Here is a 24,999-nt window from a genome sequence, read left to right as displayed (position 1 = left end):
CTTGTTCCTGTGTATTCTTCGTCTAGTCCCCGTTTGTTCGCGCTGTTTTTTTTGCATTAAATAGCAGGCAGCTTAGCATGGTGTGGTATTGACATGGTATTAGCACTTTGTTAGCATTAGCATTGAAGCTAATGCTACGAGCCTGGACTGTTAGAGAGCATCTGCACAGGCCCTGGTTCAAAGTTGAACTGCATTGTTTGTGCTACTTTCTTGGAGCAGGTGAAGCAGCTTGTTCTACTGGCTTAGTGCTGGGCCAGAGGAAAGCCAATTCCTGGTGCCTTAAAGCGGGCAACTGTGATGAAGTCTCACAAACTTGAGCAGCGGTTGGAAGCAGAGGCAGCTGCTGTGTGCTTGGCGAGGCCTCAGGTTTCCACTCTGGAACTAGTGCTGGAAGCACGGTTGTCCCATGGGGCCCACCAGCATACCTGCCTCCTTGTGAAGGGGAGCACCTACACATACAGGGCCTATTTGGCTTTGACTATATGGAAGCACAGGATCCTAAATATTTTATGCAGGTAGTGGACGTAGCACTTGTGCCATTTTGCATAAGAGGCCTCTGAGAGTGACCAAAAAGTGACCGCTCTCAGTGATTTCAGTGTAAAAAAAAAAAGAGTACCATATTTACCCGCGTAATCCTCGCACTTTTTTTTCCTGAAAATCAACACGAAGGTTGGGGGTGCGATAATTATGCGGAGAAAATTTTCAAATGTTTCGTAGTGTTAAATGCAAAGTTGAATGGGTGTGAGATCGGGATTGTCAGGTCCGCTATTGTAAATATAACGAAAACATTACTTTCAAGTGGAACTTACTTTCATTATGAAAGTACTGGGTCAACATAAGCTCAAGCTACTAAAGCACTTTATTTGCCGCACTCAACCTCTCCGTCACACTACTCATGCTGCGCCGTATAACGTCCTGCAGGCAATTCTACTCTTGATCAGAGTTGTGATCGGAGTGCGTGTTGACACTGGAATCTGTGGTTGCTGCGGCATCGGTTTGTTCAGCTTCTGATGCTTCGTCGTCGTCCCACATCAGGTGGTCCTCAGTCGCATCCAGGGCGTTCGAAATTCCCATTTTTTTTAAGCTTCTGGCCACCATGTCTGCATCAATCATCCTCCATGCCTCCGATGCCCAGCTGCGCAGCAGCTCCATGAACGGTCTCCTTATTTTGCCGCCCAGCATCAGAGCATGTTGACCTTCGACCATCCGTTCTACGTACACCCTCCAGACGTTATCTTTAAATGGCTTGTTCAGAGATACGTCAAGAGGCTGTAGTATTGATGTGAGGCCGCTGGGTATAACAGCCAGGCCCGTGCACAGTTCCCTCAATTTCGCCTGAACCGACTCTTGAAAATGGCCCCGAAAGCTGTCAACCACGAGGAGCGACAGAAAAAGAAGCGCTCCCGGTCACCGCCCCCACACAGTCTTAATCCAGTCTATCATAAGGTCTGCGGTCATTTACCCCTTTTCTTGGACGCGCACGTGTACACCAAGCGGGAGCTTTCCTTTCGGGAGGGTCTGCCGCTTCGAAATGACTTACGGTGGGAGCTTCCGCCTGTCTGCCGTCACACCTAGCATGACCGTGCACTACTGGCATCTGTAGTCCTGATGTACACAATCCGAGCGCCTGTCTGTTCTACTGTCCTGCTGCTGGGCATGTCGAAATTCAGCGGAGTTTAGTCCGCGTTCCTTATCTGGGAGCGCAAGAAGTTTTTCTCCTGCCGGATCCTGATAACGAATGGATGGAAGTCCACTATTTTCTCTTCATAGGCTGCGGGCAGGCGTTGGCAAAGCGTCGTTCACGTCCTGAGCGAGAGGCCATTGCGCCACATAAATCGTGTGGCTCAGCCGTTACTAGCGCAGAAGTCTTGGACAGGGATGCCCTCCTTTCTTGCGATTGCGAGTGCCTGGTTCCGTATCAATTCATTCGACACGGCGCACCCATCCGCTCGTAGAGCCTTGATATAATCCAACAAAGATGTTTTGACGGCAGGAAGTTTCCCACTCTTTGCTCCACGGAAGGCCTGGCGCATTTTTACCGGTCGTCTTGAGTTGGTCGTGCTGCCGTCTCCAATACCGGATGCAAAACTCATTGACGCCGAAGTGTCTGCTGGTGGCACGGTTGTCATGTTCTAACGCGTACTCAATATTTTTTAGCTTAAAAGCAGCTGTGTAGCTTGCATAGCACCCCATGGCGAAGCGGCACAGAGCACGGTTGGCACGGTGCCACACGCAAACAAGGCAAACGAGGCCTACAAGACACTGCAGAGCTGGAGACACCTTCGCAAAATGGCGTAGCAGTGGTGCGTGGTGGCGGCGGTGGTGTCACTTTCCCCTTCCTTGTTACGAGGATGATAGCACAGTACCGCCGCTTAGTAGCGCGCGTGCCCAACCATGGCAATTAGTTGTGGCTGCAGTCAATAGATGGCGCTCGCTACGACAAGCAGACGACTCGTGGCAGCCATTTTGGGGGTGCGATTTTGGGGGAAAAATTTTTTTCCAGTTTTTGATAGCCAATGTTCGGGGTGCGAGCATTACGCGAGTGCGAGCATTATGCGAGTAAGTACTGTTACGGGGTTAGTTCAGCAGCAGGAACGATAGGCCGTACACAGAAGAAACACCAAAAACCAGCACTAGCACTAGCTGCGGCATCCTTGTCGTCGTCTACTGTCCAGTGACAGACCGACTTCCTCTTCGCTTCGACAGAAACCAGCACTAGCACTAGCTGCAGCGTCCTTCCTTGTCGTCGTCTACTGTCCAGCGACAGACCAATTTCCTCTTCGCTTCGGGCCTGTGGACCGTAACACTAACCCCCCCCTCTGCCCCGCGGGAGAAGGCACAAATCCAGGGAGGCCTAGGGGGGTGGGTGCGAGTGGTAGGGTTTAAGACTGCCGACGGGCACAAACTGTGTAAAGGGGGTCACGGAAGGAGAGTGAACAATACGGGACTCTTATATTCTCAATGGTGGTGGTGTCCCTGCATCCACAAATCCAGCGACTTGTAAGGAGGAATGCTAGAGAATGTTGTGCATTTCATGTTCATTGTGGTCTTGAAGGGCATTTAGAAAATCTGTTTCACTCTTTTCGATGGAGTGTGGAGTTAAGAAAGCCCACAGTCGTCTGCAGTTCTTTCTGATAACAGGTTTGAGAAACAGTTCACACCAAAAAGGTACACGAACCGTGTTTATCTACAGTTAAAAAATCCTTTCTCGGGTTCAAAGATGTGCTGCAGCAAAATCTCGAATTTGCAACTCTCGCAGGGTCGCGAGAAATATGTCATCCAAAATTATGATCATCAAAACATTAATAAAATGACATTTTGAAGCAAGTTAAATGCATTTATGCAAATCTCTTTATGGTTGCATAAAGGGCAACTGCATATGTTTTAGAAATCGACGACCTTAAAGGGGTCGAATGTGTGAAACTTGCAGGTAAATAATGCGAAGTCCCTTTGTGGTAGTGTTCAAAACGGTGATGTAATCACCGTTTAAAATCGCGATGGCCTTCAAGTTCCTCCGCAGTGCGCAACGACAAGTGGGGGGCGCATGATGAGGTCATCGAAGGTACCGGTACATTCCAATGCATAAACGCTTGCTTTGAAGGAAAAAAATCAACGCCACTGAAGGCAAAGCCCGCCGATAGTTTTGATTGGCAGCACCAAATGAGGCAAAGTAGGGTGCGGTTGACAGCAGGGGTAATTTGAAATCCTACCTTCTGTGATGTCACACCGAACTTGCCCGCAAATCTCCACTGCTGTGAGAAGCCTAAAACTCAATTGTCGATTACGCCACTCTTTTAAATGCTAGAGTAAACACACTTGGCATGCTTCACCTACAGCCTATATAGATTTGAAGCTCTGAATATCGCGGAATTCTAAAAAAAATAGTACAGTTGCCCTTTAAGTCTCAAATGTCCTTCTGAGCTCCTTTTTTTTTTTTTTTTGGCGGGGGGGGGGGGGGGGGGGGAATTTTGGAAGCCAAGAAGCTGGCCTCATGCGTTTTCTCAAATGTTCTCAGATGCCATGGCATGGTTCAGGGTGTTGACCATACTTGTCGACTGTTAGTCGCTGCTGTGCAATTGTCTTTGTTGTTGCCACATGAAACTTGGTGTTGATGCCACTATTCCTAGCAACATTGCTTGTTATACGGCGGCAGCAGTTAAGGACATGCTTCCCGGTAGTGTGGCGTGGGCGTGATGTGAAGAAGGAATGGGGAACGGCACTAATGCCACCCAGTGAACAATATCTCTCTCTCTCTTCCTGTGCCGCCCATCCTTCTCTTTCTTTTCGACCGTGGCTCCCCCTACATGAGGCTCACCTAGCAAACGTTGTCCAGAGTAATCGTGCTAGGTACCAGTGATAGGTTATGAAGAAATAAATGATGCAGTAACTGTCTCACACATCTCTGTGGACACCCAAACTGCATCGTAAGGGAAGGTGGAAGTGAAAGAGGGAAAGAGAGAGAGGTATTATAGTGGAGGGCTCCGGGATAATTTTGACCACCTGGAGAGCTTTGACCGGGATTCGTAGTACTAGCTCTTCGTTTTGTAGCACTCATTGTTTTCGTCCAGACACTCGCCAAGGCTTCGAGAGGAACGAGTGACAGATGGTGGAGTAATATCGTTTAGCTGGCACACGAGTTGCACAATTTCCACTGTGTTGCCTGCTATGTATGAAGCTGAGTATAGCTATGCAGGTTATGCAAAATTTTTGAGATTTTTGGTAATCTAGCTAGGTGGCTAGGGAGTTTTACAAACATTCTAAGTAAAGACCTAAGGCTTTTGAGCACTGCAGCATTTGTGTAATAGTGATTTTCAGTGGCCTCTACACAGGCCTTGGTTGCTGCTCACACACGGCCACTGTTGTCTTTCACTCTCCATGTAAATGACTTTGCAATTTTAAGCAATCACTCTTCAGTTGAAGCCACACCGTGCTATTAGTTCATTAAGAAGGCAGCATAGTGAAGCTGTTTTTGCTGCTTTAGTGATGAGCTGTCTGGTACTCGCTGTGAAGTTGACTTCGAGACCATTGCTCTCAGGTAGCCCTGTTGTCTCCAGCCAAGTGGGACTCTAATCCTGAGCCATTGGGCAATTTAAAATGAGCTATGGGATATCGGTTGCGCAGTCACGCATCATCAGCGGAATGAAGCTACTTCCTGGATTTAGTGCCGGGCGACGGCATGGATGCGCATGTGCAGGAAGCGCTATTGCCGCTATGGATGCAGCTGTCAACGACGTGCAGATGCTGGCCTTCTAAGCTACTGTCTAATCCCTCAGGCACTTTGCAGCCTCAATGCGAAACTGAGCTTCACTGCAAGGCGAGCTCAATCCAGCGGTGCTGGCGCAGTGCAGCAGATAGCGTGGTGAAGGCCACGCCTATGGATTCCATTGCAACGGCATGCTAGTTACTCAAGCGCCCGTGAGAGGCACTGTGTGGAGAGCAGGTTGCCCAAAGCCACGTTCAAACTAGAAGGGGACAACCATGTACAAATTATACTTATCTTTAGAGCAACCAGGACAGCAACACAAAGAACAAAGACAAACACGAGCGCTAACTTGCAACTGATTTATTGAGGAATCACGACGGCATATATATATATCCATGGGCCTGCGCGGGCGTAGCCTAACAAGTCACCTGGAAACAGCCATAGAAAAAAAGTCTTAGCACTAGACATGATAGAAAATTCACCTCAGCATTGTACAAGGACTTCAAGTGTCACTAACACAATCCGATTCTGATTTTCTTGTAAAGAATGCCTCCAAGGTTTCACGAGCAGTTTTTTGATTACTTCTGCCTAGAACTTACATGCAACGGAAACATGGTCCACAAGCTCTGCAAGCAATACAGCGATCAAGATTTGCGCGCTCCCTATTAGCCAGGTCTCTTTCATGCGCCCTGGTTGCGCTAAAAATATCTATAATTTGTCACAAATCCTACTCCTGTCGCATTCTTTGGGCCGTTTCACTGTTATAATCATGAACCAGCTGGCCTAACAATATTCCCTTTACATGAATGGTGTTTGTTGTGTCTTTCTTGACACACCCCTGAAATGCCAGTTTTGCACAAACAGGTTACACTCACAACTATGCCGAGCAAATTGGCTTTCTGCCGTGTATTTTTTTTCATCATCCTGCTGTCATTGACACTCTTCTTGCATGCACCAATTTAATTAGTTCATGTGGTTTCGCTGGTGTCTGCTCTAGGTATGCTTGTCTATTGCCTATTGTGCATGTGATTGCTTTCTTTTTTTAATCAGGATTTTGTTTCTCAGTTTTCTTTTGTTGCTGGTTTTTATATTTTTTATCGGTTGTATTTTCTGTTCTGCTTAAAATTTGCAGTAAAATTGCAGTAAAAATAGCAAAATTTAATAAGTAATTAGCTACAGACTTCGGCAAGTATTCCGAGATGTATGCGCATGTGTCGCCACACTATGGAGCAGTGGAAAGATGGGAAATGACTGCCTTTTATTTGGAAGCTGCGGTTGTGGTCAACACTGTGCACGGTGTGAAGATCCAATAAAAGCGATAAGTGTTGTGGTGCCACATGCATAAGTGGCCCATCCCTCGACCTACCTTACGAAGTGGTCACACCTGCCTTGACAAGCAGTAACTGCACCTGACTTTCCCAGGGTGAGAACGCTTTATGTCTGTTTACTGTGATGTTGGTTGACACCGCAGAAAATTTAACGTGAGACTTCATTTATTTGAGTACAGTACCAGCTCGTTAAGTGGACCGCCGTTAATTCGAAAATCTGGTAATTCGAACTACCGGCTTGGTCCCGGCCAACCCCTGTGTAAGTGTGGTGTTGGAGGACGCTCGCTAATAACCCTGCTCAAAATCTGAAATTCATTTTGCATAGTCGCTCGCGCTTCTCTGACACGCGCGTGACAGCATGCGTGACTATGAATAGGCTCCCTGTGTCCGAGAACACTCCACTTTCACTTTTCTGAGCTTCGCTCCAGTGCACAGTGATGGCAACTCGACTAGGCAGCATCAGCCAGCTGATCTAACCCAGCTGAGCACTGTTTCGGACACTGATTGGTGTGTCGCTGATGTTTTCTCTCTCTCCGCCACCTTTTTTATTGCCACGTTGGCCGTTTCCTTTGCTTGCGTCCATGTGGTTTCGTTGTTCCAGTGCCCCAAAACTGTGCGCCCGTCACATGTCATTCAGCGTTCTTGTAGTGAAGCCTCCTCACATGTAACAGTGCCGCTTATTGGGTCTGACGCGGTAGCGGTGGAGCTCTATCGTGCTGCACCACGAAATATGCTGGAAGCCTTTACGATTTTGGAGCAGTTCTGCTTCATTGCTGCTGACAGTATGCAGGCAGCATTAGTGGAAATGTGGGAAACAGTCAGTGCTGCTTTTCTCATCTTAAAATCGGGCAGCCATTGCCCGGTCTGTCACCAAATAAATTTACCGTGCTCTGGTCAAATGTTTAGGGGAATCCCCCAAGGTGTAGTTTATTTGTAATAAGGCAGTAATTACTCACTGGCATCCACCCAAGTGCAGCCATACAGCTACAAAGGAAAGGTATACAGCTTTCTCAGAAACTTCGTAGTTAAAGGAAAATTCGTCCTGGTCCGGGGTTGAACCTGGGACCACCGCTTCACTGGAGTAGTCACTCTACCAACTGAGCTAACCGGGACGGCAAGCTTATGGTAGGGCGAGAGCGAATTGATTAATTACTCGGAGTGGGAACAGTTGAGTTAATGTGTAACTGTAAAAAATATTGTGGCTCCAATCCACGCTTTGTAGGTGGTTGGACTGTGAAGCTATGCTGTTTGCACCCAATTTTTAGCCCGCCGTTTTTGAAGCTAAAAGCTTCACTACGCCAGCTTTTCGAGCAGTCAGCGGGGCCACAAGTTTGACCTTGAGTGTAGCCTGTGGTCAGCGGGGCTAAATGACGTCAGCTACAGAAGCGACACCAGCGGCTGTTACACCGACTACCTAGACTTTGACCTTTGACCTTGACCGGCGGTCAAGCGGGAAAGCGCCTGCCAGCATTGCATGTGTAGGTCATGAAAGTGGGTTCTGCATAAAACGCGGTGCACTTTGATGCGTTCAGTGGAACGCTAGGTGCAATCGATGCGACGCCTGCCGTGGAGAGCGGCAGTTGTGCGCTCCATCACCGTGCTGCGGAGAGGAGGAAAGGAGGCATCCCAGGTGTGCTGCCTGCTCCCTCCATGACGTGAAGTCACACACCTTGACTGAGCGGAGCAGGAAAGCGTCTGCTGGAATCGCATATGTGCGAGTCATGAAAGTGGGTTCTGCGTAAAACGCTGGTGCAGTTTAATGTGTTCAGCCTAAGTGTGTTCGATGCGATGCCTGCCGTGGAGACCGCCAGATGCTCGGCCACAAACGTACCCAGGGAGATGCAGTTTTTCGCTTTCGACCAGGGTTAACCAGAGTTAAGGGGGGACATGGGTCTTCGAGCTTCTTTTTTTATTTACAGACCAAATTTGATGAAACTGTACAGACTTATTCAGTTTTTTTCGCTGATTTCAAATATGCAGTTCGTTTATTTCTAGGCTAATTAGTTCCTGAGATATTAATATATATCATGCCATTGTCTGCTCAAACAATAGAAAAAAAATGGGCCATCAGAAATTTAATTTTAATACGTGGGTAGATACTACAATGTGTGAGGAATGCAACGCTCGAAGCAGTTTTCAAATTAAGCTAATGATAAAGATTTAGCAGCCTAATGAACTTGGTGCTCGATACATGGTCATCGGAGTGAGAAAAAACAAGAAAATAAAAAAATTGGAAGGTAAAAATTAAAAATCTGTTCCCAGCGTTGCATGCCTTATGCTTCCAGCTGCACAATGCAAAAAGAATTGTAGCTCTAGCTGCTCTAAGTGCTGAGATACACCTTGAGCAAACTTCCAACTTGACACAAAACACAGTTTTGAGAAAATGGCAAAAAACAAGCAGAACAATATTTAATGAGGAAAAGCTAAAAATATTTACATATTTACATTCAAAAAGGGCTAATAGGCACCAGGCATATAATCTGATTGGCTTTTGCCACCATCATGGCACTTTCTTAGGGCCCGTTGCATGTTGGCGTTCTCAGCACGCTTGCGTGCTGATGCCTTCCTTCTGCGCAGGTCTTTCTCCAGCATGCACTTTTTACTTTCGTTGCTTGGATTCAAGCCCCAGCTCGCTGAGGATCGCTCTTGATGCTGTCACATTTCCAGCATTGAATTTGAGAATGGCTTCAGCTACAGCAGCCTCCACCGCAAACAGTGAGGCATGGGAGTGCTTTGGAGCAAGTGCCCATACCATAGAATGTAGGCTTTCATTATTGTTCTGCATTTTGCCACGCAGGCATCGCTCCAGTAGCTTCTTGTCCGAGAGGCGCTGATATATGGGAAGCAGGGCCTCACAAACATGGGGGGGAGCAAGTTCCTGGGATGCTTTGGTGCTGGCTCACCCCTGGCCTTTGCCGCATTTTGCTTGCACCAGGAGCTTGGCCCCGTTGGGCAAAATGTATGGTTGCTTTTTGCATCATTGGATGTGATGTGATGAAATGTGGCCATCACCGCCCTCTGCATGGAATCTACATCTTTGTGGGTCTTCAGAGCCCACCCATAATAGGAGCTCATTTTGTTTATCAGATCTCCCGTTAGGTTGCCCCTTCCACTGAGGCTTTTGGAGCCACAGCCTTTGTTCTTCGCCACTGCATTCCGCAAAGCAGTACCCATGCGTTTCTCCACATGGTTGACCCAGTCCTCTTTGTTTATGGGTATATACCCATACACCTTCTCTTCTTCCAATGCAAGGTAGGTCCTGCTGTCACCGTCGCAAAGTACAGTAGTGTACCGCAGGTTGTGGCGCTCGAGGGACCTCTTGAACAGGATCAGGGCAGCCTCCACTTCCATCTCGCCTGCCTTTTTCGTCGTGTTCTTTTGGCACACATGGCTGGCTGTCCACGATTCATATGAGGGGTCGTCCTCATTTGGGCCTGACTCGCATCCGGCGCAGAAATTGCTCAGCACGACATAGTCAAGCACCAAGCCACTGAACAGTTCAATTACCGCCACGACGCCAATGTGGGAAGTGTGCCCGCGTGTCATCCACGACCCGTCGTATGAAACGGCGATGTTGCCAGGATTACTCACGTTCAGTTCTGCGTAAAGTTCGCGAACAGACTGCGCGCACTTACTTGTCAGTTTTCGTGCCGCGCGACTAGCAGCAGGTATCCGCTTGCCTTTCAGATGTGACTGCCACGTTTTTGTGTGCAGACCCCGACGGCTGGTATTCATTGCCGAAAAAATATCATTTAATGCCGTTTGGCAATTGCCAGTGGCCAGCATCGCACGCGTGGCGAGGACGTTCACGGTGAAAGGATTCACTTTCTGCATACCTTCGACGCATGGCGAACTCCATGTCGACGACGTGTCGCCGCAATCTTCGCACACAATGTGCAGCTTGACCACAAGGCCATATTCACGTTCATCTCTCAATATTTTCAAAACTCCAGAGCAGGATCTGCACTTCGCGAACTCGAGCAGAGCGTTCACTGAATCCAAACACACAATCGTGAACGAAGTTCTATTGTGCAGTTGAACCGCGGCGTCGTCGCTGTCAGCAAGAAGCTCCTTCTTCCGATCTGTTGCTGCCGTTGCTGAAAGGTTCTCTACCAAGTCCGCTGCTATTTTTTTGCGTTCTTCTGCTTCTGAAGGCTGTAAAAATATCGTGGCGTGTGGCGTGCGCGGCCGCTGTTGGTACCGCTTTCGGGTGTCGGGTCCGTTAGGCCTAGCGCGGCAGTGCCGGCGGCCCCGTCGCTGGGCGCGTGAAGCTCTTCTCCTTGGGCACACTGCGGTGAGGTGGTGTGCGGTTTGACGTTATCGCTCAACGAACGCTTCACCTTCTTCCCGAACTGGTGCCTGGCACGAAATTTTACCGACCTGCGATTCATTGCGTACTGCACCGGAGTCAACGCACAACAAAATGGCACTTGGTCTGCCGCGTCAACAACGGCCAGCGCGTCTTGCAGACGACGGAGACAGATTCAGCCAATCCGCTAGCGCACGCGTGTGACGTGCCCTGAGTAACGAATGAGGTTGCACGTAGGACATTTATTTTGGCACTTTTTTCTGCAACCAATGGGCGGACGGAGACATCGGTGGCGGGAAATTGAAGAGGAAAGGTCGCTCTCTCAAACGAGACCAAGATGGCTCCGATAGCATGCATAGAACAGGCGCTGCGCGCCGCACAAAAAGTGCCATATTGATGTCAATTTCGGATCAGATTCAATTGATATCGGCGGTAAAATTGGTACTGCGCGAAAACTACTGATCCTAGATGCGTGAAACTTCGCAGACTGGAGAAGAACAGGCAACAGATTTCAGAAATTGCATTTTCAAAAAATCGATTTTTTGGTGATTTTTTTTTACCTATAAGACCTGTGTCCCCCCTTAAACCACCAGCAATATTTTCCTTACAACGACGACACGAAAACGCAACCGTAATCTTTATCGGAAACACGCGGGGACAAGGAACGTGCTTCGCATTGTTTGCAGGCACCGTTATCATACATTATGCGGTTTGCACTTCACACGAGGGCTTCGAAGGACGTCAACTCGTTTTGAAGCAGCTGCAAACCTAATGATTAATGGAACGGAACATGTAGTTGTAATTGTGGGCACCTCGGAAATATTCCATATCTTATGTCTTGGTTTGACCATGTGAGACAGGCATCATTTCCTTTCCTTAAAACCAATTTCATTTGATTTTACTTGCCTTACTACACGATTTGGGTGTCCACCAAGATATGTGGGATAGATATTGCTACGGTTGTGCTTGTGCTTGGAACGCTCGTGCTTGGTGCGCTCGCGCTTGGAACGCGAAGAGGACGAAATGCGTTTCTGCTGCTGGGCTTCGCGTGCCCGCGGTTGTTCGGCTGCGTGGCTGTAAGCTGTTTCCCTGTAAATATATTTTTCCCTTTTGGTGTGCACATCTTCACGTTACATTATTGGTGGAGGTGCGGGGTACAGCCACAGCAAGCACGGAACTTCGCAGCGGTCGTCAGCTCGCCGGCTCTTCAACCATGACCAGCGAAGGGGCCGCTCCGTCGGCGTCCGCCAACCCGGCGTTCATCATTGCCCATCCGAGAGATCCTGGGACCTTCAACGGAACGGACGGCGTCGACGTGGAGGACTGGCTCGCAATGTACGAGCGCGTGAGCACACACAACAGGTGGGACCCGACCCTAAAGTTGGCCAACGCCATCTTCTACCTGACGGGCACTGCCAGGGTATGGTTCGAGACCCACGAGGATGAACTCACCAGCTGGGATCTCTGCAAGCGCAAGCTTTGTGACCTGTTTGGTAAGCCATTCGGGCGTCAGCTCGCTGCGAAGAAGGAGCTCGCATGCCGTGCACAAACGTCCACAGAGTCCTATGTATCATACATTCAGGACATATTAGCTCTCTGCATGAAAGTCGACGCCACTATGTCAGAGTGCGACAAAGTAGGTCACGTGCTCAAAGGCATCGCAGATGACGCCTTTAACCTTCTTGTATACAAGGACTGCGGAACGGTTGACGCAATCATCAAGGAATGCCGCCGGTTCGAACAAGCGAAGAGCCGCCGAATTTCTCCGCAGTTCACGCGGTTGCCGAATACGACTGCGACGTCGTCCTGTGTAGACTCGACTCCACCGAGCCGTCTGCCGACATCTGAGAGCCTGACACGACTTGTGCGCCAAGAAGTAGAGGCAATGTCCCCCGTTGCGTTTCATCCACCCGCAACAGACAGTACTCCAGCAGTATCCCTTATACAGGCTGTCGTTCGCAAAGAATTTGCCAATCTTGGGATTCAACCTGTTTGCTCAGTTAGTGCCCCATATGCTCGCCGCATGTCCCCGGAGCTCGGTTCTGAACGTGCATACTACCCTCGACGCAGCCGCAATCCAGATGAATGGAGAACACCTGATGACAGGCCCATCTGCTTTAACTGCTCCCGAGTTGGCCACATATCTCGACACTGCCGAAGCCGTCCGTCCTCGACCTACAGCCGCTACCCGCCGGGTTCTGCATATTCCCGCCGCTCTCCCTCGCCCTCGGAAACGACCTCTTCTGGCCACAACGCTCAGACCCCGCTTACCAACCGTTCGTCGTCACCTCAGCGCCGTCGATCTCCATCGCCCCGACCTCGCCGCCCTTCGTCCCCGGCCCCATATGCCCGCTCCCGGTCGGAAAACTGATGGCTGCAGCGTCTGGGGGTGATGCTGCTCTGACGACCCGACCAGAAAACCCTCCTTTAACTCTTCATGCTCATCGGAACATCCTTAACGTCGACGTGGACGGGGTCCCTGTTACCGGAAGTACTTGTATTTGGGCGTGTTGGTTCATATCTTTTCAGGTGGACACAGGGGCGCAACAAAAACACACGGACATAGAAGTAGACAGGGACGAGCGCTTACTATCAACAGGCTTTATTTGACGTAGACCGTTAATATACTTTCGCCTACCCAAGCGCCACTGTGCGAATCACAAGCACGTGGGTAACAGAAAACACCAAAAGAAATCAAAAAGAGGCGATTACAGAAATCTATCCAAGAAAACGGGAATTGAACGGGAACTGGTGGAAGCCTATTACATCAGAAAAAAAGGAGATAACTGCATCAGTGATTCGTCTGTAATGCTTCGCCGATCTGAAACGGTTTTCTTGGATAGATTTCTGTAATCGCCTCTTTTTGATTTCTTTTGGTGTTTTCTGTTACCCACGTGCTTGTGATTCGCACAGTGGCGCTTGGGTAGGCGAAAGTATATTAACGGTCTACGTCAAATAAAGCCTGTTGATAGTAAGCGCTCGTCCCTGTCTACTTCTATGTCCGTGTGTTTTTGTTGCGCCCCTGTGTTCTCCCTGTTACCGCTCTGATCGACACTGGAGCGCACGTCTCAGTCATGAATGCTCGTCTTCGCCGTCGCCTAAGGAAAGTGCTCACTCCTGCCCCCTCAACTGTGGTCCGTGTTGCAGATGGCGGTATGTCTATTGTCGTCGGAATGTGTACTGCTCGTGTTTCAATAGCCGGCCGCCATACTTCTGTGCTCTTCACTGTCCTCGAACACTGCCCTCATGACATCATTCTCGGCCTTGACTTTCTCACCGACCATTCCGCCCTTATAGATTGCGCCACAAGCATCGTTCAACTCGCTCTACCTGTTCCTTCAGAGCCACCGGATCCAATTGTTCACCGACTGTGCACCGCCGACTTTGTCCGCCTGGACCCCGATGCCGCCACTTATGTCCGTTTCTCCTCGGTCCCGCCAGTTCCCGATGGTGACTACATCATTACTCCGGTTCCTGATGTGCCCTTTACACGCAGTGTTGCCCTTGCGCATACAGTTGTCACCATGTCGGCAAATCAAGCGTCCCTTCCGGTTCTCAACTTTGCCTCTTACGTTCAGCCGCTCCCACAAGGTATGTCGCTCGCCACGCTGTGCCCTGCTGCCGAATGCGTCGTATCGGCGGTGAGAAGCGTCCCACCCTCGTCGAACTGCCGCGACTCTGACGTCCCACCACCTGATGAATATGCAAAAATGATTGCTGCTGACCTCTTACCAGGGCAAGCTCACGACCTTCGGTATCTTCTGTCGTCTTTTCGCGACATCTTTGACTTCGATGACCGCCCTTTGGCTCGAACATCTGTGGTCACGCATCGCATCAACACCGGTGACGCAGCTCCTATTCACAGACGACCCTACAGAGTGTCCAGTACAGAACGCACCATCATACAGCAAGAGGTGGACAAGATGCTCAGTAAAGACATCATAGAGCCCTCGTCGAGCCCTTGGGCCTCACCAGTTGTGCTGGTTAAAAAGAAGGACGGCAGCTGGCGCTTTTGCGTTGATTACCGGCACCTAAACAACATAACAAAAAAAGACGTCTATCCACTCCCAAGAATAGACGATGCTTTGGACTGCCTTCACGGAGCCAAATTTTTCTCTTCAATTGACCTTCGGTCCGGGTATTGGCAAATCTCTGTTGATGACAATGACCGTGAAAAGACGGCATTCGTCACACCGGACGGCTTATATCAGTTTAAAGTTATGCCATTCGGTCTCTGTAATGCGCCAGCTACCTTCGAAAGAATGATGGACTCCTTGCTTCGCGGCTTTAAATGGTCCACATGTCTATGTTACCTCGACGATGTTGTGGTTTTTTCGCCCACGTTTACCACGCACCTCGAAAGACTGGCGAGCATTCTTTCTGTCTTCCGTCGAGCCGGGCTACAGCTCAATTCGTCGAAATGTCAATTCGGTCGCCGCCAACTCACCATTCTCGGACATCTAGTCGACGCTTCTGGTGTCCGCCCGGATCCTGTTAAAGTTAAAGCCGTCAAGGACTTCCCTATTCCCCAGTCGTCTACGGATGTGCGCAGCTTCGTCGGCCTCTGCTCGTACTTCCGCCGTTTCATCAAAAATTTTGCCGGCACCGCTCGCCCCCTGACCGACCTTCTAAAGAAAGACACCCCTTTTACCTGGGGCCCTGCCCAAGAGGAGGCCTTTTCTTCGCTAGTCGACTTACTCACCTCCCCACCTATTCTGGCCCATTTTGATCCGTCGGCTCCGACTGAAGTTCGCACAGACGCCTGCGGTTATGGGATTGGCGCCGTGCTAGCCCAACGTCACCAAGGGCAAGAACGCGTTATTGCATATGCCAGCCGCCTCCTTTCTACAGCTGAGCGAAATTACTCAATTACAGAGCGCGAGTGTCTAGCTCTTGTTTGGGCCGTAGCTAAGTTCCGACCGTACCTGTTTGGCCGTCCATTCTCCGTAGTGACCGATCACCACGCCCTTTGTTGGCTGTCTTCACTGAAAGACCCACAGGCCGGCTCGGACGTTGGACGTTGCGCCTCCAAGAGTATTCTTACACTGTTCATTACAAGTCAGGGCGTCTCCATCAAGACGCCGACTGCCTGTCTCGGCACCCTGTAGAGCCGCCTGATCCTGGAGACAACGACCTCGGCCCGTGCCTCTTCGCTATCTCCGATCTGGTTAACATCGCGGACGAGCAGCGACAAGACTCTTCCTTGCGTATTCTCATTGATCGCCTCAACTGTGCCAGCCGAGATCCTTCATTGCAACTGTTCGTCATTCAGGATGGCGTCCTATACCGCCGCAACCTTCGTCCTGACGGACCTCCGCTCCTGCTAGTCGTTCCCCAGCGTCTCCGTTCATCTGTCCTAGCGGAACTACACGACCTACCGACCGCAGGCCACCTCGGCGTCTCCCGCACATACGATCGGGTCCGACGCCGCTTCTTTTGGCCTGGTCTGTACCGCTCTGTTCGGCGTTACGTTGCCTCCTGCGACCTCTGTCAACGCAGGAAGAGACCATCAACGTTGCCTGCTGGCCTTCTACAGCCTATTGACGTACCTCTCGAACCATTCTACCGTGTTGGACTCGACCTTCTCGGACCTTTCCCGACGTCCTGCTCCGGCAACCGTTGGATTGCTGTCGCGACCGACTATGCGACCCGGTACGCTATCACGCGTGCGTTACCAACAAGTTGCGCAACCGATGTCGCCGACTTCCTATTGCAGAACGTAATCCTTCACCACGGCGCTCCACACCAATTGCTGACGGACCGCGGCCGCTACTTTTTGTCCCGAGTAGTTGACGATATCCTCCGGTCCTGTGGCACGCAGCATAAGCTCACTACAGCTTACCATCCCCAGACGAACGGGCTTACCGAGCGCCTCAACAGGACTCTGACCGATATGCTATCCATGTATGTCTCGCCCGACCACCGCGATTGGGACGTTGCCTTGCCTTATGTAACATTTGCTTATAATTCGTCGCGGCATGATACCACCGGCTATTCTCCTTTCTACCTTCTGTTTGGTCGGCATCCTGCGCTGCCATTGGATACATTACTACCGAGTTCTACTGCCTCGACCACAGAGTATGCACGTGACGCCATCTCCCGAGCAACTATGGCCCGTGAAATCGCCCGAGACCGGCTCACCGCATCTCAGACCTACCAGAAGTCAGTTTACGACCGCCGGCATCGCCCAGTACACTATCCGCCGGGCTCACTCGTCCTCCTTTGGTCTCCTTCTCGCCATGTCGGTCTCTCTGAGAAACTTCTACGTCAGTACAGTGGCCCTTATCGAGTTCTCCGTCAGGTGACCGACGTGACCTACGAGATTACACCTCTTCATGCTCCGACGTCGTCCACTAGCCCTTTGACTGACGTCGTTCATGTAGTCCGTCTCAAACCGTACCACACGCCTGCTACATCATCCACTTAGCACCGGGACGGTGCTTTTGCCGCCGGGAGTTATGCTACGGTTGTGCTTGTGCTTGGAACGCTCGTGCTTGGTGCGCTCGCGCTTGGAACGCGAAGAGGACGAAGTGCGTTTCTGCTGCTGGGCTTCGCGTGCCCGCGGTTGTTCGGCTGCGTGGCTGTAAGCTGTTTCCCTGTAAATATATTTTTCCCTTTTGGTGTGCACATCTTCACGTTACAATATATAGGACAGGCTTCATTTCCTTTCCTTAAATTGTTCAAGAGCAAGGCATCCCCCTGAAGGGAGGATGACGGTCTGTGGACCCCTTGGCAAAGCTGCAACACATTGGGACGTCAGCGAGATCAGCGAATTGCTTCATTTCTGCTTAGCCAATACGTATTTTTCTTACAACGGCACAGTGTACAAGCAGATCTTCGGAACCGCAATGGGAGCGTCCATTTCAGTCACGGCTGCCAACCTGACAATGGAGTCTATTGAACAGAAAGCCCTGAACTCGTTCACACATCGTCCAAAGGTGTTTCTGAGGTATGTTGATGACTGCTTTTGCATTTTAAACAAGCAGCACATTCACAGCTTCCTTGAACACCTGAATGCCGTAGAGCCATCCATAAATTTCACTTTGGAAGAGGAAGCGAACGGCATGATCCCGTTCTTGGATGTGCTCGTCAAACGTGATGCGCATCGGTTAGCCTTCAGCGTCTTCCGAAAAGCAACGCACACGGGGAGATACCTGGATTTTGATTCCGCTCATCCTACGGCTCACAAGAGTTCAGTGGTTGCGTCACTAGTCAACCGTGCTAAAAACATCTGTTCCGACCCGGTCAGCCTTGGCAACGAGATGAAGCTTATACAGCACGACCTTGAGCGAAACGGCTACCCTAGAAATTTTACCAGCAAAGTCACCAAGAAAGCCACCTACACACGAGGAGCACAACAGCTGACAAAAAAGATAAAACGTGCTGCGATTCCCTACGTGCGTCAGATCAGCGAGGCCCTTTCTAGGATTTTCCGTAAACACGAAGTGCACATTGCACACGTGCCAACTAGCAAACTGCGAGCCGATGTGGTCAACGTGAAGGACCCGCTACCACGTGCCAAGTTCCCTGGCGTTGTTTATAGGATCCCTTGCAGCGACTGCCCCTCAGTCTACATTGGGGAAACCGGGAACTTCCAGCGGCGCATGAAGGAGCACCAGGGCGACGTCAGAAACAAGCGCGCAGCAAAAAATGCAGTTGCAGAGCACGTGCTGTCCACTGGCCACGAGATTGGCTGGGATGAGGTGGAAATCTTGGCGACGGAAAGAAACCTATCTGCAAGACTTCATCTAGAATCCCTAATCATCCAGACAACGGCCAACACGCTAAACAAGAATCAGGGCACGCTACATCCTATCTACGTGAAAAGATTGCAGAAGATTCTGAAGCGTATATAACCATTCCTTCTTCTGTGACAGCCTCATTGTGAACAAGGGCCCCGTATGGGACCCGAAACGTCATTTTTCATCTTTCGACTTGGTCAGTGACCCAATTTTCATCTGTGAATGAATCATTGGGGCGTCCTGCTCTTAAAGAGGAAGCTCAAGTTTTTGTGTAGTTTTATGTTGTTTTTATTTTATATTTTTCCTTTTTATGGGGACTGCTTTATGATTAGTATGATGTATGATTTCAATACTATATTTTTTCCTTAATTTTATTTTTATACTTTTAGTTTTATATATATATATATTTTCTTTTTGATGTTTTTGATACAACTCCTTTATGATCAGTATAATATACGATTTCAGCATCGTTGGGTACTTTTCCACTCCTAGGTTTTTGCTGACTACGCCGACGACACGAAAATTTCCTTGGACAGTAGAGGTATACAGCTTCGATGTAAAAATTGGCAGCGGCTTAACTTGGCTAACCCTGGAATTCACCAAAAAGCAAGCATGCTTGCTAAGCATCTGAGGCTTGTTTATGGCAGCCGTTCTAATATATACCCACACGACCATGTGTCTATGACATGGTATTACATGGTCTTTCGACAACCCCTTCAGATGTCATCACGTGGCTTACATCAGGAGAGCTCCCCCGATTTTTCAATGGACTCCTTTACAACGAGTAAAAGTTCAGCTTGAGGAACAGAATAAAATAAATCCTCAACATCAACTGAGAACGCGTTTCCAGCCCGTCGGTCATTCTGGAGAAACTCTGCTACTTCTTGAGACTAAGATTCTTAGTCAGGAAAGGGTCTTCTACATTAATCAACTTCAGGTTTTTCAACAAGAACCGGCTGACACATTGCTGCCAAGAGGAATTCTCACTAATAATAGTTCTAAACGGAAAACCAGGTTTGTGGTTTTTTCTGTGAAAAAGATGTTTGGCTATCTTGGTCAAATTTAGTTGTTTAAAGAAATTCATGAACTTGGTTTTTACACGGACATCGCCTTCTTCTCAACGGCTTCCAAGACTCTTGCGTTGTAAGCACCCTGCTGCATAACGACGAAGCAACCTTCTTTGTCCGCCTGTAGTAAGTAAAGTTCGTGATCTTTAAAATGCTTCACAACGCTATCTAAAACACATTTCGAGCAGTGTCTGGAAGTTCTTGAAGCACACTTCGTGATGCAGTCCACACCTTCGAGGATGCAACTCTCGCGTTCTTCCGCATTGACCTTCTGTGCAATGTTCCTGTTGGAGGCGAGCAGTTCATGAGCTGGCACATACGGCTCAAGGACAAACTTTGGCCCTTTCTACAAAACTTGCTGAACGTTTTCCGGAATAGTAACGTTCCCCACGACCAAGACTGGCTTTCTCAGTTCTCGCTCGTTTCTTCCCACACTTCTGAGGAGTTGTCTAAGTTGAAAAGCCCAATTTACCTCTGTAATCTGCGTAGCCTGGGACTTGAGGTAGTGGTACAGTGTCATTTGGAGTGTCATGTGGAGTGTCATTTGAGTGTTACTTTTATTTAATTTGACAAGCAGCCTTTTCTGCAACGCAACGGCGTTTTTATAGGGTTCTGTGTGGCGCCTATTTTATGTGACATTTTTCTAGCTTATATTGATCGCTTTTTGGATCAGACTTTTAGTGAAGGCCCGGTTTTAAAGGTTTTTGGATACATTGATTTTTTAATCTTTTTAAAGGGTTGTAATGACTCTGCTTACGAACTTTCAGTTCGGAAAATCTTACAGTTGTTTAATGACTATGGCAAAGGACTGGCTTTTACCCACAAACTCCCGGAGAATGGCGAGATACACTTTTTAGACCTGAAGCTTAGGTTAACGAAAGGACACACCTGCTGGGCGTATTTTCCACGTGCCAAGAAAGCATTCCTGCCCTACGATTCCTCCCATTCTAAGACTATAAAAAGAGCCATTGCTTCGCACTGCTTAGAATCTGCGCTTCGTAAGTCGTGTTCGCACGAAATGCACGGTAGCTTCCGTAATCAGATTTGCAGGCTATTGGCTGCAGGCTTCCCTTGTTCGGTCTTAACGGCAGTCGCTGAAACCCTCCTAAAGAAGCTCGGGCCCCGACTAACGATGGCTGGGACTGAACGCGCGAGGGCCAATCCCGAGGTGATGCCTTACAATCATAAGGTTTCTCATAACCTCAAGAAAGTGGCCAGTAGGCACAATGAGCCTCTTATTTTCACGGCGCCAAATAAGTTGGCCAAACTATGCCCCCGTATCTGCGGAGAAGTTGAGCGCGGTTGCAAGAAGCAACATCAAGAAGCCGTCGTCAAATGTGCCTTGGGAGTGGTCTACATCATTCCCCTGTCCTGTGGAAAATGCTATATAGGGCAGACAGGGCGCTGTCTCAACGACCGTTTAAGGGAGTGTTCTCAAAACTTAATCCTACAAGATAAGCTCGCGAATTTAGTTTCACATGTTCTGACGTGCAAGTGCGAGCCCCGCTTTTAGGAAGCAAAGATTTTGGGTAGGAGCGCAAGTACAAAAGCCAGAGTTTTGCTGGAGGCTTTCTACATTAACAAAAAATCGAGTGATTGCATCAGCGACGCGTCAATAAGTTTGTTCTCCTCCGAGCGCGCTTTTCTGGAAAGGTTTCTGTAAAAATCACACCGCCTCTTTTGTGCATGCCTGTTTTTCTCTTTTTTTTTTCTGTAGGTTCATCTTCATTGCCTGTTTGCCCCCCCCCCTCTCCCTTCCCCTTTTTCGCAGATGATACATTTTGGTACTCGTTCTTTCTTCGATTGTAGATATGTAATTAATTTTTCCCCTTTTTCTTTTTTCTTTTTCTGTCAAGAAGCCCAGAGCCGCCCTAGTGTCGTGCGTATGCGATGCGTACACGTATATATTGACATCTGTTACGGAAAATAAAGCCAGTTGTTAGTAGCGTTCGTCCTTGTCGTGTATCCCTCCCGTGCTCGTCTCTTTTGCGCTACATCTTTTTTCAAGTAAGGTCATGCATGGCTATCCTTGGTTGGGCTGAAGGTCGTTCAAGGTCATTGTGCTGCCTACCCGAAGAGTGCCTTACCTAGCATAGTGAAGCTTTTCGCTTCGATAACTTCGAGTTATTGATGAATTCGCTCTTGTCCTAACATAAGCTTGCCACCACATTAGCTTAGTTGGTAGAGCAACTGCTCTGGTGAAGCGGTGGTCCCGGACTCAAACCCTGGACCAGGATGAATTTTTCTAAACTATGAAGTTTCTGAGAAAGCTGTATAGCTTTCCTTTGTAGCCATATGGCTGCACTTGAGTAGATGCCAGTCAGTAATAATTCTCTTATTACCCTGATCTGCCTGCAGTTGTTGAGTTTCTTTTTGGGGTCATTCGCTTATTTGAACTTTTCGGTGATTTTACCATTTTTTCCAGTCCCTTAAGGGGGGAAGTTGGCCTTAGAAAAAAATTTTTATTAATGAAGTCACAATTATGAGATCTTCAGGGAACATGTATTTTTGTGTGCTGATTCCAAATATGACATTTAATTTAATGTACAAGTCCTTGCGCACTTATCCAATATGTTATGTAACTTTTTGTGGAGAGCTTTAATGGAATTGTTCTGCAGTGAAATTGCTAGAATGCATGCCATCGGCTTGTCTTGACACAAAGCTATGCAATAAGGGTAAAATTATTATCCTACCTATCATAGAAGTCGAGTTACAGGGTTTTGAACTTGCTACTTCACAAACAGGAAGAAAAATTTGTACTCCTTTTTTTAAAGTGACAACTTCAAAATCCTATAACGCATTTCTATGATAGGTAGGATGATAATTTTACCTTTATTGCATTGCTTAATATCAAGAGAAGCCAATGGCATGCATTCTAGCAAGTTCCCTGCAGCAGAATTTCTTGAAAGCTCTCCACAAAAAGTTACATAACATATTGCATAAGTGTACATGGATTTGTTGTAGATAAAATTAAATGACATATTTGGAATCTGCATGCAAAAATACATGTTTCCTGAAGATTTCATTATTGTGACTTCATTAACAAAAACTTTTTCCAAGACCCTCTTCCCCCCTTAAGTTTGAATTAATGAGCTTTGACTGTGCATTTGACCCCAGCGTTAGGTGCCTCATTTTTCATTTATTTAACCATTTCCTTGTGGTCATGTTTTTTAAGCCTCGTCAGCCTTTGTCTCCCCACTGTTTATCTTAGTGTTCATTGCATTCACAGCTATTCCTAACTTTTATTGCTTTATCACATGTCATTTGAACCCTATCACTTTCATCAGTTTCTTTCCCTGTGGATGATGTTGGCTACAGCTGATGTCTGATGTTCCTGTATGTCTGTATACTTGTGCACCTAGGCAATCGACTGTGATCAAGGCTTCGAACACTTTAACAACTGTGCTAGAGTAAAGAAATGCCTATAGGATCGAGGACCTCTAGAGCGTTGACGGGTTTGGGGCGGAGATACATGATGCGCCTACTTATAATTACCACCAACCTTTTACTGGAGACTGGATGTCCCCTCATTCTCCCTCTTCCTCCCCAGGTTGGTGGCCCGGATGAACCACTCGCACACGATTGGAGACATCCGCAGGTACATTGTGACGTATCCTTTCCTGGCGCTGCTGCTGCTGCTGCCCGCATTGCGCCATTGCCGCATTTGCTGTACGACTGCGTGCTCTCTTCGACGAGTCTCGGGGGTGTGGCAGTTGTGCCGTGTCAAGAATTTCGCACCTAGCATGCATCCAGTGCGCAGATCCTTCACTTAGTGCGCCGCCTCCTTCCTGAAAGGCCAGGAAATTGCCCTACTCCCATTTGAGCTCCATGCGGGCCAGGGCAGCCTCTCCTTGGGCACCGCACCAGGGGTAATGTAGACAGTCTGCTAGTTCATCCTCTTTCAGAAGAGAAGCTTTGTGCAGCAGGAAGCATGTTACTTCAACCCTTGGTAATTTGGAACTCCGTACAGCTCCAATGGCCAACGCTTGTTGATTAGGACGCTGACGCCGAGGTTAATTCAGACAAGGCAGCTGGATCGAGGTGTGAACGGCATGGCCAGTGATCGACTGAATGGCCCTCCTGAAGGCATGAACTGCACGATGCATGTGCATGCAACAGCAGGCATGACTACTCCGCCAGAATATAGTCCGGCTGCATAGTTTTCGTTTATTTTTCCTGAACTTTGTGCAATCCCCCAAATTGGCATTGTGGCTCAATTCGTCTCCGAAGCTGACGACCATTGTTTAGGTTTTCACCACATAAAATCAGTGGTGTGAGCGGTTTTTGTCAGTTATTAAGGGCCGTTTGACAATTGGAATTATCGGATAATTGAAATTTTTTCTGGTCCTTGGACGCAGGATGAAGACTTGTTAATTTGGCCCTCGGAGGCCAATTTAATGAGCGTTTACTAACGTGGTCTTGTCGAGGAAAGTGTTTGTGCAATTTTTGAGCTCTCTTTCCTTGACAAGTGGTGCAACTCAGCGCTCGGCCTGAGTATGAGGCGGCGACCTTCATCCTGCTGACGACCTTCCCGCACAAGGAACTGGCGGACGACAAGGTCACCCTGAAGGATGCCAACCTGCTGAATGCGGTCATTGTACAGCGCCTGAAGTGACCTCCATGGGTGGAGTAGAGATATGCTTGTCGCCTAATAAAAACCGCCAGCATTTGCACATTTCTAAGCGCAGTTTCTGCAAGTGCATTGTACAATAAAGATGAACATTGAAGTGTCTGTTCTGGAAAATGTGTTTTCATTCGTATCTCCTCTCTTTTCATCGGATATATCGAACCTGCATAATTCGAATTATTAGCTGTATCAAACACTCACATTACCCCCTTAAAAACCTTGTGCAAAAGCATAAGAAAACTGCTGGAATTTCACTGGTTGTTCGATATATTAGACAGTTTTAGCTGTGCGTACGCAAAGAGTTAGCGTACGCGAGGAGTTTGCGGGGACGGTAGTGCGCATGCGCAGAACGCAAGCGCAAGCCTTGCGTCTTGCGTACGGTAGCCAGCGGAGTTTGCGTTGCGTGGCTTGCGTACGCTAACTTTGACAAGATGGCGGCGCCCTGCTCGCCCGCTTCGGAATAAATACATGTCGCCGCTGGATTCTACGACGCAATAGCTCGCTCAAATGGTAGCGGTTCGCTTTTATTTCGCCTAATCTTGCCCACACGTAGTGGTATAAGCAATAACTAGCCCCTGTTTTTCAGATAATTTGGCGATCTTCAAGCTCCTAGGCCTAACTATATTCAGTGTGGATGGATGGATGGATACGGCTGAACCCTTTACATCGGGCGGTGGCTCAAGCCACCTAGCCATGTCTTGTGAAATTTTACTCCTGTCTTGC

General features: G+C 48.6%; 1 protein-coding gene across 5 annotated transcripts in view; it reads left to right on the top strand.

The window, feature by feature from the left end:
* The window catches only part of LOC144111063 (NSFL1 cofactor p47-like), a 92,251-nt gene extending 67,870 nt beyond the window's left edge, over positions 1 to 24,381 (top strand). For 4 of the 5 annotated variants that reach the window (XM_077644189.1, XM_077644190.1, XM_077644187.1 and 1 more), the window contains 2 exons: positions 23,200 to 23,259; positions 24,132 to 24,381. In XM_077644189.1, coding sequence (XP_077500315.1) covers positions 23,200 to 23,259; positions 24,132 to 24,264 — 193 coding nt within the window. In that variant the 3' untranslated portion in view covers positions 24,265 to 24,381. Of the gene's footprint in view, positions 1 to 64; positions 8,740 to 23,199; positions 23,260 to 24,131 lie in introns of those variants that run through there. The other variant, XR_013309974.1, reaches the window with a different exon arrangement.
* Positions 24,382 to 24,999: the final 618 nt, after the last annotated feature.

Source organism: Amblyomma americanum, chromosome 11 (assembly GCF_052857255.1).
Source record: "Amblyomma americanum isolate KBUSLIRL-KWMA chromosome 11, ASM5285725v1, whole genome shotgun sequence".
Taxonomy (NCBI): Eukaryota; Metazoa; Arthropoda; class Arachnida; order Ixodida; family Ixodidae; genus Amblyomma; species Amblyomma americanum.
Note: the sequence above shows the minus strand (reverse complement) of the source record. Positions and strands in the feature narration are given on the sequence as shown.